Source organism: Neoarius graeffei, chromosome 1, assembly GCF_027579695.1.
Source record: "Neoarius graeffei isolate fNeoGra1 chromosome 1, fNeoGra1.pri, whole genome shotgun sequence".
NCBI lineage: Eukaryota > Metazoa > Chordata > Actinopteri > Siluriformes > Ariidae > Neoarius > Neoarius graeffei.
This window is the reverse complement of record NC_083569.1, coordinates 82,843,376-82,859,425: the sequence shown is the minus strand read 5'-3', so window position 1 is coordinate 82,859,425 and position 16,050 is coordinate 82,843,376. Positions and strand designations below refer to the sequence as shown.

Sequence of the window (16,050 nt, the reverse complement as noted above, 5' to 3'; positions counted from 1 at the left end):
ATAGGGTATACATGCACTAACTAGCTCGGCAGAAATCGCATAATCTAGGTCGTGTAGCTCGATTCCGAGAAATCAAGTTCGGTTCAATTTCAGCCGAATTAAGGTGTATACATGGCATTTTGAACTTCGATTTCAGTCGAGCAACGGCAGAAATTCGATTCTCTCTATGTGCATGTAAACGTAGTGACTGCTTTTGAGCATTTAATCGACCCCACAAATGTGCTCCAGAAACTCAATCTGCTTCTTCTTCTTTTCAGGTTTAATGGCGGTTGACATCCACTATGGTGCATTACCGCCACCAACTGTATTTTTGCAGAACTGCGACACTATCTAGTTGGAGTTTCAATGGAGGAGTAACCAAAAAAAAAAAAAAAACAATAAATACACTAAATCCTACCTAAAAGGCCTGTATTTTTAAGGAACTCAAAAACATGCTTCCAAGCAGATGGTACTGAGAAGGCAAGTAACCTATCAAGAGTGAGCCTAGTCTCCCCTAGCTCTCTAACTCGTTCTAACAGAATTGCTCTCTGGACACTATAAGCTTGGCATTCTAATAACACGAAACTCAATCTGCTCAAAGGAAGGTCAGTTTTATAGCTTCTCTAAAGAGCTCAACTGTTTTCAGCTGTGCTAACATGATTGTACAAGGGTTTTCTAATCATCCATTAGCCTTCTGAGGCAATGAGCAAACACATTGTACCATTAGAACACTGGAGTGAGAGTTGCTGGAAATGGGCCTCTATACACCTATGGAGATATTGCACCAAAAACCACACATTTGCAGCTAGAATAGTCATTTACCACATTAGCAATGTATAGAGTGGATTTCTGATTAGTTTAAAGTGATCTTCATTGAAAAGAACAGTGCTTTTCTTTCAAAAATAAGGACATTTCAAAGGGACCCCAAACTTTTGAACGGTAAAATTCTGTTACGTTTATGAAATGACACTGCTCCTTTATCTGTCACTGTTTATTGCCCGTTTGTTTTTTGTTTACTTTGATGTTTTTTTTTCCTCTTCGAGATGCTGTATTTCAAATTCTTCTTTAATAAAAAAAAAAAAACCTGACACACTCATCTAAAAACATGGCTGACCTTTAGTGTTTTCCGTTTGTACCGCAAAGGTTTGTGGGTAATGTAGTTCTTTTAGACCTAAACCGCGAAGAAATGCCATGTAGCTGGACTACATTACCCATGATGCGTAGCGCCGTCGCTTGTATCATCAAGCCAAAGGTTATAGAGTATTCCGGTATGGTGGTGTTGCTAACGCTCCGGTCAATACTTAAAAATACAAACAAACGAATAAAATAATAATAATAATAATAATAATAATAAAAAAGCAGTGTGTCTATCGACGTGAATTTTATTACAGTGTGATCAGTTTTAAGTTGGGTTAAAGTTACTTCCGGGATTACTGTCGCTTTTTGTTACTTCTCCGGTTAACTCGCCAGCTGGCCCTGAATATTCTAAAGAAAGTAAATAATTTAAGAGTGAAAATGGTGGCAGTGTGCGTCAGCTGATGTTTAAACAGCAGCGTCAATGGGAAAGAGGAAGGACATGATGATCCACCCCAGATATCTTGTCGGTGAGTGATCATTAATCCACTGCGTGTGTATGGCTGCAGATTTACCAGTTTATACATAAAGCTGCTGAAGTCAAGTTTATTACATTACTGCATTTAGTGGCCGCTCTTATCCAGAGCGACGTGCAACATTTCCTGAGCAGTTGGGGGTCAGTCAGTCCCCCCAAGATCCCGCGGGCCTTTTCTGTGATTGTTGCGGGCTAAAATGTCTGATGTTGCGGGGGGGGGGTTCCAAAAAAAATTGCGATGAAAGTTGCGGTGTTTTTTAGGTTTTTGTTGCGATTACATTGCGGGAGGAAGTGAAAGTTGCGAGAAATTATTGCGATTTTCTCTTTTTATGATTAAAATTGAGTGATATTAAGTTATTACTGAAAAACTATTGATTAAAAAAAAAACAAAGACAGTGAGAAATGGTCCTATAAACATCTTTACCAATATAAAAGATTACCAGGACTACAAAAATGCAGAAAAATAGGCTTCACTTATCCAAATGCACCTGTTGGTTCAAAAGTTAAAGTGCAGAGAACCTCACAGCACAACATGAAGTTACCTTCAAATATAATATAAATGCCTCAGCTTTCATGTAAGAAAAAAAAAAACTATTAATACTAGTACTGTGTGCAGGCAGTCTCTCCTGAAGACTAAATTAAACAATAATTATAAACTAATAAAATAAATGGCTCAGGCTTCATAGAAGAAAAAAAAACAATTTGAACAGAATCTCACAGTATGATGCTGAAGCTGCCTAAACAATGGAAAATAAAATACCATTTTGGCAAAAATGTTGGCATCCATTAATTTCTTGTATTAAGTAAAACATAATGTAAAGTGCACACAGTCCTTCACTGTAAACATAACACACTTTCAGTAACAGAATTTAAGCCTATATACAGTAAACACTGACTCACACATGCTGCTTCTCTTGAATGGATACACGGAAGTAAGCAGTGTTGCCAGATACTGCTGACGTTTTCCAGCCCAAAATATGTTCAAAACCTGCCAAAATGCACTTGAAACCACCCAATCTGGCAACACTGGAAGTAAGGCGGAAGGTAGTCTGTCGACGTCACCTCAAGACGACACCAATGATTGGTCAAATTTGCGGGAAAGTTGCGGTGATTGGATATAATTGCAACACCGCCCTGAATTCGTGGGGATTGGTTGAATTTGCATTGAAGTTGCAAATCGTAACATCGCGAAATCCTGGAGGGTCTGATTAGGTGTCTTGCTCAAGGGCACTTCAGCTATTCCTGCTGGTCCAGGGAATCAAACCAGCAACCTTTTGGTCACAAAGCTGCTTCTCTAACTTTTAGGCCATGGCTTCCCTCCGGGATGGACTCCAGAGTCTATCCTGGGAACTCTAGGTGTGAGGTGAGAATACAACCTGGATGGGATGTCAGTCTGTTGCGCGCACACAAACCTTTTCATGCACTCATTCAAATGGTCAAGTAGTAAGAAAGCACAACTTTATTCATCACACACTTGTAAATTTCCTCTCTGCATTTAACCCATCTGAAGCAGTGAAAACACACGTGAGCAATAAGCACACACGCATGCCCAGAGCAGTGGGCAGCCATGCTAACAGCGCCCAGGGAGCGGTTGGGAGTTAGGTGCCTCGCTCAAGGGCACCTCAGCCCAAGGCCGTCCCGTATTAACCTAACCGCATGTCTTTGGGGGAAACCGGAGCACCTGGAGAGAACATGCAAACTCCACACAGAAAGGCCCCTGCCAGCCGCTGGGCTCGAACCCAGAACCTTCTTGCTGTGAAAGCACAAAGAAGAAAGAAAGCACAACTTTATTCATCACACACTTGTGAAATTTCCTCTCTGCATTTAACCCATCTGAAGCAGTGAACACACACGTGAGCAATGAGCACACACACACATACCCAGAGCAGTGGGCAGCCATGCTAACAGTACCCAGGGAGCAGTTGGGAGTTAGGTGCCTCGCACAAGGGTACCTCAGCCCAAGGCCGTCCCATATTAACCTAACCTGCATGTCTTTGTACTGTGGGGGAAACCCATGCAGACACGGGGAGAACATGCAAACTCCGCACAGAAAGGCCCTCGCCAGCCGCTGGGCTCCAACCCAGAACCTTCTTGCTGTGAGGTGACTGTGCTAACCACTACACCACCGTGCCGCCAAGAGATAGCTCTTTATCATCATAACTATATGCAATGTACAGTACACAGTGAGATGAAATAACTGGACCCAAGATGCAACAGTAGGTTGTCTGTAAAACACTTTTTGTTGGCTCTGGAGTGGCCACTGTGTCCGAGCAGGCTGCCGTCTTGGAGCACATATGGTATACTAGTGCGTATTGTGAAAAAGTTAAATTTTTTTCGTAATTTAATTTTAAAAGGTAAACTTTCATATAGTGTATATGTTCATTACATGTAAAGTGAAATATTTCAAGCCTTTTTTGTTTTAATTTTGATGATTATGGCTTACAGCTCATGAAAATCAGAAATCCAGTATCTCAAATTATTAGAATATTTCCAATACAGAAATGTCCAACTTCTGAGAAGTTTGTTCATTTATACACCCAATACTTGGTTGGGGCTCCTTTACCACGAATTACTGCATCATGGCGTGGCATGGAGGCGATCAGCCTGTGGCACTGCTGAGGTGTTATTGAAGTCCAGGTTGCTTTGATAGCAGCCTTCAGCTCGTCTGTATTTTTGGGTTGGGTGTTTCTCATCTTCCTCTTGACAATACCCCATAGATTCAGGTCAGGCGAGTTGGCTGGCCAGTTGAACACAGTAATATCATAGTCAGCAAACCATTTGGTAGTAGTTTTAACACTGTGCACAGGTGCTAAGTCCTGCTGGAAAAGGAAATTGGCATCTCCATTAAGCTTGTCAGCAGAAGGAAGCATGAAGTGCTCTAAAATCTCCTGGTAGATGGCTGTGTTGACTTTGGACTTGATAAAATACAGTGGACCAACACCAGCAGATGACATGGCACCCCAAATCATCACAGAATCCGGAAACTTCGCACTGGGCTTCAAACACCTTGGATTCTGTGCCTCTCCACTCTTCCTCCAGACTCTAGGACCTTGATTTCCAAATGAAATGCAAAATTTATTTTCATCTGAAAAGAGGACTTTGGACCACTGAGCAACAGTCCAGTTCTTTCTCTCCTTAGCCCAGGTAAGATGCTTCTGACGTTGTCTCTGGTTCAGGAGTGGCTTGATATTAGGAATGCGACTGTTGTATCCCCTTTCCTGAAAACATCTGTGCGTGGTGGCTCTTGATGCACTGACACCAGCCTCAGTCCACTCCTTGTGCCGCTCTCGCAAGTTCTTGAATTTACTTTTCTTGACAGTTCTCTTACGGCTGCAGTCATCCATGTTGCTTGTGCACCTTTTCCAGCCACCCTTTCAGCAATGATCTTCTGTGACTTGCCCTCCTTGTTTAGGGTGTCGATGATCGTCTTCTGGACAACTGTCAAGTCAGCAGTCTTCCCCATGATTGTGGTTGCGTGTACTGAACTCGATTGAGAAATATACTGTTTTTTTATACTGTTTTACTCAAAATGAAATATTCTAATAATTTGAGATACTGGATTTCTGATTTTCATAAGCCATAATCATCAAAACTAAAACAAAAAGGCTTGATATATTTCACTTTACATGTAATGAATATAGAATATATGAAACTGTACATTTTTTTTTTAAATTAAATTACAAAAAAGTGAACTTTTTCATGATCATCTTCTAATTTTTTGAGATGCACTAGCATATTCACAAATGCAGGCAATTTAGCATTATCACCTGGGAGGAAACTGGAGAATGCAGAGGAAACACACATGGACATGGGGAGAACTTGTGAAACTTCACACAGTCCATAACCCGAGCTCAGGATTGAACCTGAAGCTCTGAGGTCACAAAGCTACCTGCTGTACCACCTAGATATTCATTTGATTAGATTAGATAGAACTTTATTGATCCGTTTGGGAGAGTTCCCTCAGGGAAATTAAGATTCCAGCAGCATCATTACAGGATAAAAAGAGAATAGAAAATAGAGAAAAAAAACTGCTAGATAAATTAAGTATTTACATATACAAATATAAAAATAATAAGATATGGGGAAGAGAGGAGGGGGGCGGAAGGGGCCAGCAGGAGAGATATTGCACATTATATTGCACATTGTCCGGTATTGCTTATTGTTATGCTAGGCTACTGCTCCTTCCCGTCCTCTGTCCTCCTGTTACCCCTCCTCCCCCCCCGAGAGGAGTTGTACAGTCTGATGGCATGAGGGACAAAGGAGTTTTTGAGTCTGTTCGTCCTGCACTTGGGAAGGAGCATTCTGTCACTGAACAGGCTCCTCTGGTTGCTGATGACGGTGTGCAGAGGGTGACTGGCATTGTCCATGATGTTCAATAGTTTGTCCATAGTCCTCTTCTCTGCCACCGTCACCAGAGAGTCCAGCTTCATGCCGACCACAGAGCCGGCCCGCCTGATCAGTTTGTCCAGCCTGGATGTGTCCTTCTTGGATGTGCTGCCCCCCCCCCCCCCCCCCCCCCCCCCCAGCACACCACGGTGTAAAACAGGATGCTGGCGACCACCTTTGGACACCTTATGCAAATATTGAGCAATTATAATATTTTTCCCCTAAAGCTCGTATTCAAATATCAATTACTCTGTTGATTTTAGATTTGCATCATCACAACATTTTTTTTCCCCCTGGTTTTATTAAGCAAATTTTTAGGCTTCATCACTTGGGCTAGGAGATGAACAACTTGTTTTGAAACCTCAGACAAGGAAAAATAATCAGATGCTCCCGGCTGTTAAAATGTACAGTGTAAAAAGTCATCTGAAAGATTGTACTTAACTTGATTTTTGTTTTTCAGGGGATGATGGCGATTACAACGCCCACAGGAAGAAGCACAAAAAGCACAAGAAACATAAGAAGAAGCACCACCGTGACGACGGCCACAGCTTCTCGTCTGAGGCTCTGGAGTCAGACTCCGGCATTGTGCTGAAACCTCCACAGCTGAAGCTGAAGATCAAATTAGGAGGGCAAACACTGGGCACCAAGAGGTGAGGGATTTATTTAGGCTGCTTTTATTCATTTGTTGAGAACTGGGACAGAATGTAACCCAAGCCGCCGCCACCACCTTCTTCAGTTGAGGGTTAAAAGTTTTGCTCAGCAGCAGCGCTCTGGCAGTCCTGGGATTTAATGCTCCATGTTGTTGTTTTATTTACTTTGGTTTTAGTGTGCCCACCTTCACAGTGGTACCGGAGGCCGTGCGGTCGATGTCTCCTCTGATTGTGGACAGTGATGAGGATGATGACTCTGATGATGAAGATGAGGAGGAGGAAGAGGATGAGGATGAGCCCTCAGAGGGAGTTCCTATTGAACAGTACCGTGCCTGGCTCGGTGAGTCTTCAGGTTTTATCATGAAGTGAGAAATTTAGTGACAAAAGTTATGGGCATTTAGTCTTTTTAGGTATCACTTGATACCGTTTTCCTGCTTTCTCTGCTGTTCTGATCTACAGTGGTGCTTGAAAGTTTGTGAACCCTTTAGAATTTTCTATATTTCTGCATAAATATGACCTAAAACATCATCAGATTTTCACACAAGTCCTAAAAGTAGATAGAGAGAACCCAGTTAAACAAATGAGACAAAAAATATTATACTTGGTCATTTATTTATTGAGGAAAATGACCCAATATTACATATCTGTGAGTGGCAAAAGTATGTGAACCTTTGCTTTCAGTATCTGGTGTGACCCCCTTGTGCAGCAATAACTGCAACTAAACGTTTGCGGTAACTGTTGATCAGTCCTGGACACCGGCTTGGAGGAATTTTAGCCCATTCCTCCGTACAGAACAGCTTCAACTCTGGGATGTTGGTGGGTTTCCTCACATGAACTGTTCGCTTCAGGTCCTTCCACAACATTTCGATTGGATTAAGGTCAGGACTTTGACTTGGCCATTCCAAAACATTAACTTTATTCTTCTTTATCCATTCTTTGGTAGAACAACTTGTGTGCTTAGGGTCGTTGTCTTGCTGCATGACCCACCTTCTCTTGAGATTCAGTTCATGGACAGATGTCCTGACATTTTCCTTTAGAATTCGCTGGTATAATTCAGAATTCATTGTTTCATCAATGATGGCAAGCCGTCCTGGCCCAGATGCAGCAAAACAGGCCCAAACCATGATACTACCACCACCATGTTTCACAGATGGGATAAGGTTCTTATGCTGGAGTGCAGTGTTTTCCTTTCTCCAAACATAATGCTTCTCATTTAAACCAAAAAGTTCTATTTTGGTCTCATCCATCCACAAAACATTTTTCCAATAGCCTTCTGGCTTGTCCACGTGATCTTTAGCAAACTGCAGACGAGCAGCAATGTTCTTTTTGGAGAGCAGTGGCTTTCTCCTTGCAACCCTGCTATGCACACCATTGTTGTTCAGTGTTCTCCTGATGGTGGACTCATGAACATTAACATTAGCCAGTGTGAGAGAGGCCTTCAGTTGCTTAGAGGTTCCCCTGGGGTCCTTTGTGACCTCGCCGACTATTACACGCCTTGCTCTTGGAGTGATCTTTGTTGGTTGACCACTCCTGGGGAGGGGAACAATGGTCTTGAATTTCCTCCATTTGTACACAATCTGTCTGACTGTGGATTGGTGGAGTCCAAACTCTTTAGAGATGGTTTTGTAACCTTTTCCAGCCTGATGAGCATCAACAATGCTCTATCTGAGGTCCTCAGAAATCTCCTTTGTTCGTGCCATGATACACTTCCACAAACATATGTTGTGAAGATCAGACTTTGATAGATCCCTCTCATCTCATCTCTCATTATCTCTAGCTGCTTTATCCTTCTACAGGGTCGCAGGCAAGCTGGAGCCTATCCCAGCTGACTACGGGCGAAAGGCGGGGTACACCCTGGACAAGTCGCCAGGTCATCACAGGGCTGACACATAGACACAGACAACCATTCACACTCACATTCACACCTACGGTCAATTTAGAGCCACCGGTTAACCTAACCTGCATGTCTTTGGACTGTGGGGGAAACCGGAGCACCCGGAGGAAACCCACGCGGACACGGGGAGAATATGCAAACTCCACACAGAAAGGCCCTCGCCGGCCCCGGGGCTCGAACCCAGGACCTTCTTGCTGTGAGGCGACAGCGCTAACCACTACACCACCGTGCCGCCTGATAGATCCCTGTTCTTTAAATAAAACAGGGTGCCCACTCACACCTGATTGTCATCCCATTGATGGAAAACACCTGACTCTAATTTCACCTTCAAATTAACTGCTAATCCTAGAGGTTCACATACTTTTGCCACTCACAGATATGTAATATTGGATCATTTTCCTCAATAAATAAATGACCAAGTATAATATTTTTGTCTCATTTGTTTAAATCAAATCAAATCGAGTTTATTTGTATAGCACTTTTAACAATAAACATTGTCGCAAAGCAGCTTTACAGAATTTGAACGACTTAAAACATGAGCTAATTTTATCCCTAATCTATCCCCAATGAGCAAGCCTGTGGCGACGGTGGCAAGGAAAAACTCCCTCAGACGACATGAGGAAGAAACCTCGAGAGGAACCAGACTCAAAAGGGAACCCATCCTCATTTGGGCAACAACAGACAGCCTGACTATAATATTAACAGTTTTAACAGGTATAACCCTCAACTGTCCTCATGGGGCCGTCCTTCACAGGAGTGGTGTGATAAAACTCCGACCAGACACAGGGCACCAGGATGGATCAAGCAGGTCTGAGGGTTTAACTGGGTTCTCTTTATCTCCTTTTAGGACTTGTGTGAAAATCTGATGATGTTTTAGGTCATATTTATGCAGAAATATAGAAAATTCTAAAGGGTTCACAAACTTTCAAGCACCACTGTATGTGGAGATGTATAGTAGTCTTTAGTATAAATATGGAGGTGATTATAGAAAATTGCGCAAGCTGATTGGACGAGAAATTCTGGCTATTTCTCGATAATCACCTCGAGTGACTCGGCAAAATGGCGGTCAGTCGTTTCGTCGCCGTAAGTGAGGAAGAATTACAAAGAAAGAATGAAGGAAAATGCTGTTCCTAAAAGCACTAAAGATGCTACAAAGTTTGGTGTAAAACTATTCAAAAGGTAAGGTGGGATTGTGATTTATTTTATGGATTTCAAAACAAAGTATTTTGTGACTTGGCGTAGATAAGTGACACAAGTCTGCGCACGTCTTTATTAATAATAAATAATAATAAGTTCAATTTATATAGCGCCTTTCACAAACCCAGGGACGCTTTACACAAGAGTTACCACCAAAAACAAAAAACTAGGAAGAATAGTGTGAGGTAAAGAGAAGTTTTCAAGTTAGCTTTGAAGGAAGAGAGAGTGGAACAGTCACGAAGTGATTGTGGTAACAAGTTCCAAAGTTTAGGAGCAGCAACACTAAATGATCTGCCACCCATAGATGCCAATTTAAAACGTGGAACAGTCAGAAGTCCACAGACAGAAGAGCTGAGGGAGCGGGAGGGACAGTACAAATGAATTAGCTCACAGAGACAGGAAGGGGCGAAACCATGAAGAGCTTTGTAGGTTAAAAGTAAGATTTTGTATTTGATCCAAGAAATAACTGGCAACCAGTGCAGTTTCTGTAAAACAGGAGTGATGTGAGCAGTGCGCTTGGTGAGTGTGAGGACTCTAGCTGCTGAGTTTTGGATGTACTGCAGGTGATTGAGCAATGTGGCAGGGAGACCATAAAAGAGAGAATTGCAATAGTCAAGACAAGAAAAAAATAAATGCATTGACCAACATATTGGCATCAGTTTCCAAGAGAAAAGGGCGGAGACGTGCAATATTGCGGAGGTGAAAGAAAGCATTCTTAGTAATTAGTTTAAGATGGGGTTCAAACGTAAGGGTGGAGTCAAAGATAACTCCAAGGTTTTTTATAACTTGGGAAGGATGAATAGAGACACCATTAACATCAATAGTAAAACTGGAGAAATTCTGAACCTGTCTTTTGGTACCTACTAATAGAACCTCCGTTTTGCCAGCATTAAGTTTAAGGCAGTTCTTATGCAGCCATTGCTTAAGGTCAGTGATGCAAGTCCTTAGCAGCTGAACAGAGGCTATGGAAGGGGTGACAGTGATGTAGATTTGAATGTCATCAGCATAACAATGAAAGTTAAGGCCATGGTTACGAATAATCTGGCCTATAGGAGAAATATATAATATAAAAAGAAGGGGACCAAGGACAGAACCCTGAGGCACACCTTGAGCAACAGTAGCAGTGGATGATTTATGAACACCAATAGAAATAAACTGTTGCCTATTTGCTAGATATGACTGAAACCAGGATAAAGCTAAGCCAGTAATACCAAAAGAAGATAGTCTGGAAATGAGTCTCTCATGATGTACGGTGTCAAAGGCAGCTGTGAGGTCCAAGAGAACAAGGACATTGAGATGACCAGCATCAGTTGAGAGCAGGAGGTCATTAACAACTCTTAAGAGAGCAGATTCAGTGCTGTGCAGATTGCGAAAGCCTGACTGAAAGGGTTCATAGAGATCATTATGAGCAAGGAAAGTATGAAGCTGAGAGGCTACAACTCTCTCCATTACCTTAGCTAGGAAAGGGAGATTTGCATGCTGCTTTTGAAGTTTAATATAAATGATTTTTTAAATTATCACCTATGTATTTATACTAAAATAATTAGCTGCCTCAGGCTCAGTTAATATCGGTGAATAATAATCTTGACTTTGTCTTGGTTATTATTTAAATAATATTGGCTGGCTTTTTTTCATGGCATATCAGATATATTCCATTCAGCTAGCATGATGTTGAAGATGAGTTCAATATCATGGTAGCTGAATGGAATATATCTGATATACCACGAAAAAAAGGCAGCCAGTATTAGTTATTATTGTACATACGCATTCCTTTTGGGTGTTCAATGCATCTTTCTCTTTCAAAATTCTCTCAAAATCTTCTGTATTTAACAAAGCAAACCTGGCGGCCATGTTTGTTTACAAATTGTCACAGTCGCTCGCTAGCGCAGAAGTTTTACATCTCCGACATGTGATGTCATGTTGTCTTGACAACCATGCAATATCGTAAACCATATTCAACGCTCATTCTCCATTGAGTAGAGTGACGTAATACACGTAGGATAAGCGATACACTAACAATATTGCATGCTATCGAACCAAATGAATGAAACCTGCTAGAAGGGAATAGAATACGTTTTTATTCCATCAAAAAAAGTGTCCTGTATGTAAAATAATCACCGATATTCGCTTCCCCTTTGGTGAATAATTGTTAAATTCAAGTCAGTTTATATTAATTACTCTGTCTTTTGGCTGATGGGCGTTATAAAATGGTCAGTATTATATAAGCAGAGTGTCTCAAAGTCCCAGTCTTTCCATAATGTTCCAGATGAGGACAGCAACTTGGAACCTTCTCCCCTGCCAGACATGGACACTGATTCGTTTTTGGAAGGCCCCATGGATGAGGAGGAGAAATGGCTCGATGCACTGGAGAAAGGAGAACTGGATGATAACGGAGAGCTGAAGAAAGAGATCGATGAGTCTCTTCTGACTGCCAGACAGGTATCGAGTTAGTGTTGTGTTGGAGGTGACTGTTTATTTATATAGGGATTTCTCCGCAGCTTGTTCACCTGCCAATTAGCACTTGATAGTCAGCTCTTTGTAATCATACAACAGCTACCAACCAGACCAGGTGAAGGCTAAAGCTGGGCATACACTGCAATTTTATTTTATTTTTTTCAATCGCGGTATTCAGCTGCTCACACTGTGCGAGTGAATCGCAGGGGTAAACAGCACGCAGCTTACGATTCCTGTTCTCACACTATACGATCCAATGCTCAGGATTTCAAACAGGTTTGATTTTCATCCGATCGATCAGGAGGAGGTCGTGAGATGTTAATCGCTTGTCGTTACCCCATGTATACTACACGATCCGAGACGCACGATTGAGCCAAAACTTGGCCCGATCTCCAAAATAGTCGCACGAGTGAAAATCGTGTCAAAATCGGGCCAAAAATCGCAGTGTATGCCCAGCTTAACATGTGCTTCCTCCAAGACATGAGAAGCCAGCAAACACGTTTCTCAAACTGCTGCTCAGGCTATAATCACAGGAATATAGTGTATAGTGTGATCTGCCCTCTTCCACATACATGAGCATACAGACGCCTCCAATTGGTTAGTGTCACTGTGATTGACAGCGGAGAAAGACTATGCCCCTCCCATCCAGACAGCATGGCCAGTTTTGTTGTCTTGACCCCCGGTGTTAATGACACTAGCATTGTCTGGACTGTTAATCTCCCAATAAGGGTGAATGCTTTTCTTTTGTGCCTCATGGGAGCATTGCATTACTTTTTTAACAGGCTTTTGTTGGTAAAGATATGTGCATGGTAAATAATCAGCCAAAGTTTTATAAACATGTCAGACTATTATTATTTTAATTGAATGAATTTGGCTTGTTGTTCAAGTTCAACGTTTTCTGTTTCCTTAATGTGAAAAGAAAGCGCTGTTGCACAAGCAGCAGATCCAGCCTCTGTTCGAGCTCCCCATGGGCTACAAGGAGAAGGAGCTGACGGCAGAGATGCTGCAAAAGCGGGAGGAACGAGCCCGCAAGAGACGCCTGCAGGCGGCCAAAAAGGCTGAAGAGAACAAAAACCAGACCATTGAGAGGCTCACCAAGACCAGCAAGGCCAAAATCAAGAGCACAAGAGAGCGCAAAGCCAAGCAGGCACAGGTTCCCATGGTGAGGTACTTGGATAACGCTCAGGGGGCAGCGATCTCTTACCCGGTTGGAGTCACCGCTCCGGCACCTGCTCCACCACGCCCACTTCCTCCTGCTCCTGTGGGCTGCGGCGTCGCTGGCTGTTCCAACCTGAAGAAGTATTCATGCTCCAAGACAGGGATCCCACTCTGTAGTCTGGACTGTTACAGGAAGAACTTAATGCTTGTAGAGAGTACAGCTTGAACTTAAAGACCTCAAAAGGATGTAGGTTGTTAGCTTTTATAAAGTTTGTACTAATGGAACAACAGGATTTATGGATGTCTGAGTGAAACAGTGTAATTGAGAAGTAATTATTTTCCATAATACTGACTGGCCTGAAATCCAGAAATTAGGTTTTTGATCTGGTTTCCTCTTTAGTTGGCTTTCCAACTGAACTCACTAGTTTGTTTTGTTAACATGGATGTCCTGTGCTGTGTCAGATCCTAATCCATCAAGCACCGATCACAGGAGTGAAACTAGGATAATTTCAGTTATTTATGTAAAGGGGCAATTTTGCCCTCTACTGCCTATGAGGGGGGAAACAGCAATTGTGCAAAAAACAAAACAAAACCCAAGCCCCTTTTTCCTGCTGAAACGACACCCTATAAGTTTTTTTTTCTTTTAAAGGAAATGAAAAGAGGCAGGCATCTATGTTCCAGCTGGGGGTGGGGCTCATTTCTGAAACCAGAAAAATACAGAAGCCTGACATTAAATAACCATATACACTGCATAGTGAGATTACAAATAACAGGCATTTTAGGCTGTCTTTTTCTTTATTACAGCTTTAGAAATAACTTTACAATTATACCCCACACCTTTAATGTCATCCAGAAAGGAGAAACTGGACTCTGTGCTCGCTGAACATATTCATCCTTCATGGTTTATTTTGTAAGTCTGATTTGTTAAATTAGAGAAGCTCGCTATGCTGAATTAGTGTAGAGGTGAACCCAGAGCTTCATGTATTTATTTAGTGTTTGAATTTTTCTTGCACACTAGACTTTTTTTTTCCTCTGTAAAAAGCTTGAAATAAACATTATTACAAGGTGACATCGCAAATGTGGTTGTATTTATTTCACACATTTGTGGTGCAGACTTTTAATACAAAACTCATATGGAAGCTGGTTTACGGCGAGAAAATATTAAGCAGATTTTTCTCGTAATCGCAAATTAATATCGCACAGTTACTTAAGTAATGAATAATTAATTCATTTTGTGAGATAGTGTGACTTTGTGCCCTAATCTGCAATTGTGAGAGATTACCCTGCTGTTGAGTGAAAATAATAGTATGAGATAATGTCAGATTTGCGTGATATTTGCTTGCAAGATCGAAACAAGCTGTGTAATAGTTTCTCGTGGCTGAAACAAGCTTCCATAGCTACATCTTAAATAAACATTTCTTACCACGTTTTTAAAAAAAAACCCTGAAGTTGTTCAATGTAATGTCAGGCTCTTACTACACCAGCAGCATGTACAACTATTTGGCAAGTCATAAGGTTGTATTTGGTCCAGTATGATTTGAAAACATCCATAGCTGCAAGGTTGTGAGAAAACTTGCCACGTGCAAAACTACAGCTTTCAGTTACAATGCTTCAACAGCGATTCCTGTAGTTATATAATGTTTAGAGGTGATAAACAGCCAATTTTACACCTGCTAAACATGACAGCTTTCTCACACACCAGTCAGTCAATGCTTTACACTTCTCTATAGTGGAAATACAGGCTCTTGCACTAAAGTCCTGAAGCCTGTTAGTGTTATTCCTCTTTTTAAAAAAATGCAGCACAATCTGAGGTATAAACGTTGAGATTTTCAGATGACCGTCTCCCAAAATCCTGCAATTTTAACAACACTCAGTTGCTGGACTACACAGGTCTGTTTGTGAACCCAGAAATATTATAATATAAAAATAAAGGACCTTGAATTCAGCCCTTTATTTAATCCATCGTTCCGCCTTGGTGTGTCTTTTCCTCATGAAGAGCTATGCAGGGTTTTAATATGTAATGTGACAAAGGAAACCTGAATAAACATCAGATGGCCAGGCCAAATGAGAGCCTGAAGGCCATCTCCACAGGCACCTCTGGCACCGAATCGTGGAAACACACATAGAACTCCTGAGGGACGGGTTCTAGCACCATCCGCCTGCAACACAGAACAATGAACCAGAGGTTGTAAGATCTGAAGGAAAATCAACCCTGCAGCCAGTTGCACCAACTGAACATAAGTATGATTATACATCAGGGTGTAAAGCTAATCTTACACCATTAGCACTAGCATGCACCACAGACACTTGAGGTACACTGTCTAAAGTGATCGTTTAACAAAAACCTGATGCATTTCACCATAATCAACAAACAGGAAATCAATTATAGATCCATAAAATGAAGACTAAGATATAGAAAAAAGGACATTTTGCACTAGACATGGAAACATGGAATGCGCTCGTAATCCTGCTCAATATAAAACCAGCTTATTTTTAGTTCATCATGAGAATATTTCGTATGTGCCGCTACAAAAAGTATTTTTCAGTGAAGTGCCAATGACTTGTGATTCTAGAACACAACTCATTATACTGACAAAATGAAATCAATGCATTTCAAGGTGGTAAACATGCACTGCAAACTGAGCACTTTGAACAGATTTCACAGGTAGTTTAGTTTTATGGTAGTGGGAGGAAGGTGGATGTTTGAACTTGTAACTTAAGAT

The 16,050-nt window shown here is 41.6% G+C and overlaps 2 protein-coding genes across 5 annotated transcripts in view; one reads left to right on the top strand and one right to left on the bottom strand.

Annotated features, from left to right (window-relative positions):
- Positions 1-1,214: 1,214 nt before the first annotated feature.
- ino80b (INO80 complex subunit B) lies at positions 1,215-14,398 on the top strand. Its single transcript, XM_060939661.1, has 5 exons — positions 1,215-1,583; positions 6,435-6,624; positions 6,801-6,964; positions 11,982-12,154; positions 13,089-14,398. Exons 1-5 carry the CDS (start codon positions 1,538-1,540, stop codon positions 13,551-13,553), a joined length of 1,038 nt encoding a protein of 345 aa, XP_060795644.1. The 5' UTR covers positions 1,215-1,537; the 3' UTR covers positions 13,554-14,398.
- Positions 14,399-16,050, bottom strand: part of intu (inturned planar cell polarity protein) — a 46,332-nt gene continuing 44,680 nt past the window's right edge. For all 4 annotated transcript variants that reach the window (XM_060939464.1, XM_060939540.1, XM_060939308.1 and 1 more), the window contains one exon: positions 14,399-15,486. In XM_060939464.1, coding sequence (XP_060795447.1) covers positions 15,375-15,486 — 112 coding nt within the window. In that variant the 3' untranslated portion in view covers positions 14,399-15,374. The remainder of the gene's footprint in view (positions 15,487-16,050) is intronic.

Excerpts from the sequence above, each read along its gene's own strand:
- ino80b (XM_060939661.1), top strand. The coding sequence starts at position 1,538 with ATGGGAAAGAGGAAGGACATGATGATCCACCCCAGATATCTTGTCG. Across the intron at positions 6,625-6,800 it reads CAAACACTGGGCACCAAGAG|TGTGCCCACCTTCACAGTGG; the intron begins GTGAGGGATTTA and ends CTTTGGTTTTAG. Across the intron at positions 6,965-11,981 it reads ACAGTACCGTGCCTGGCTCG|ATGAGGACAGCAACTTGGAA; the intron begins GTGAGTCTTCAG and ends ATAATGTTCCAG.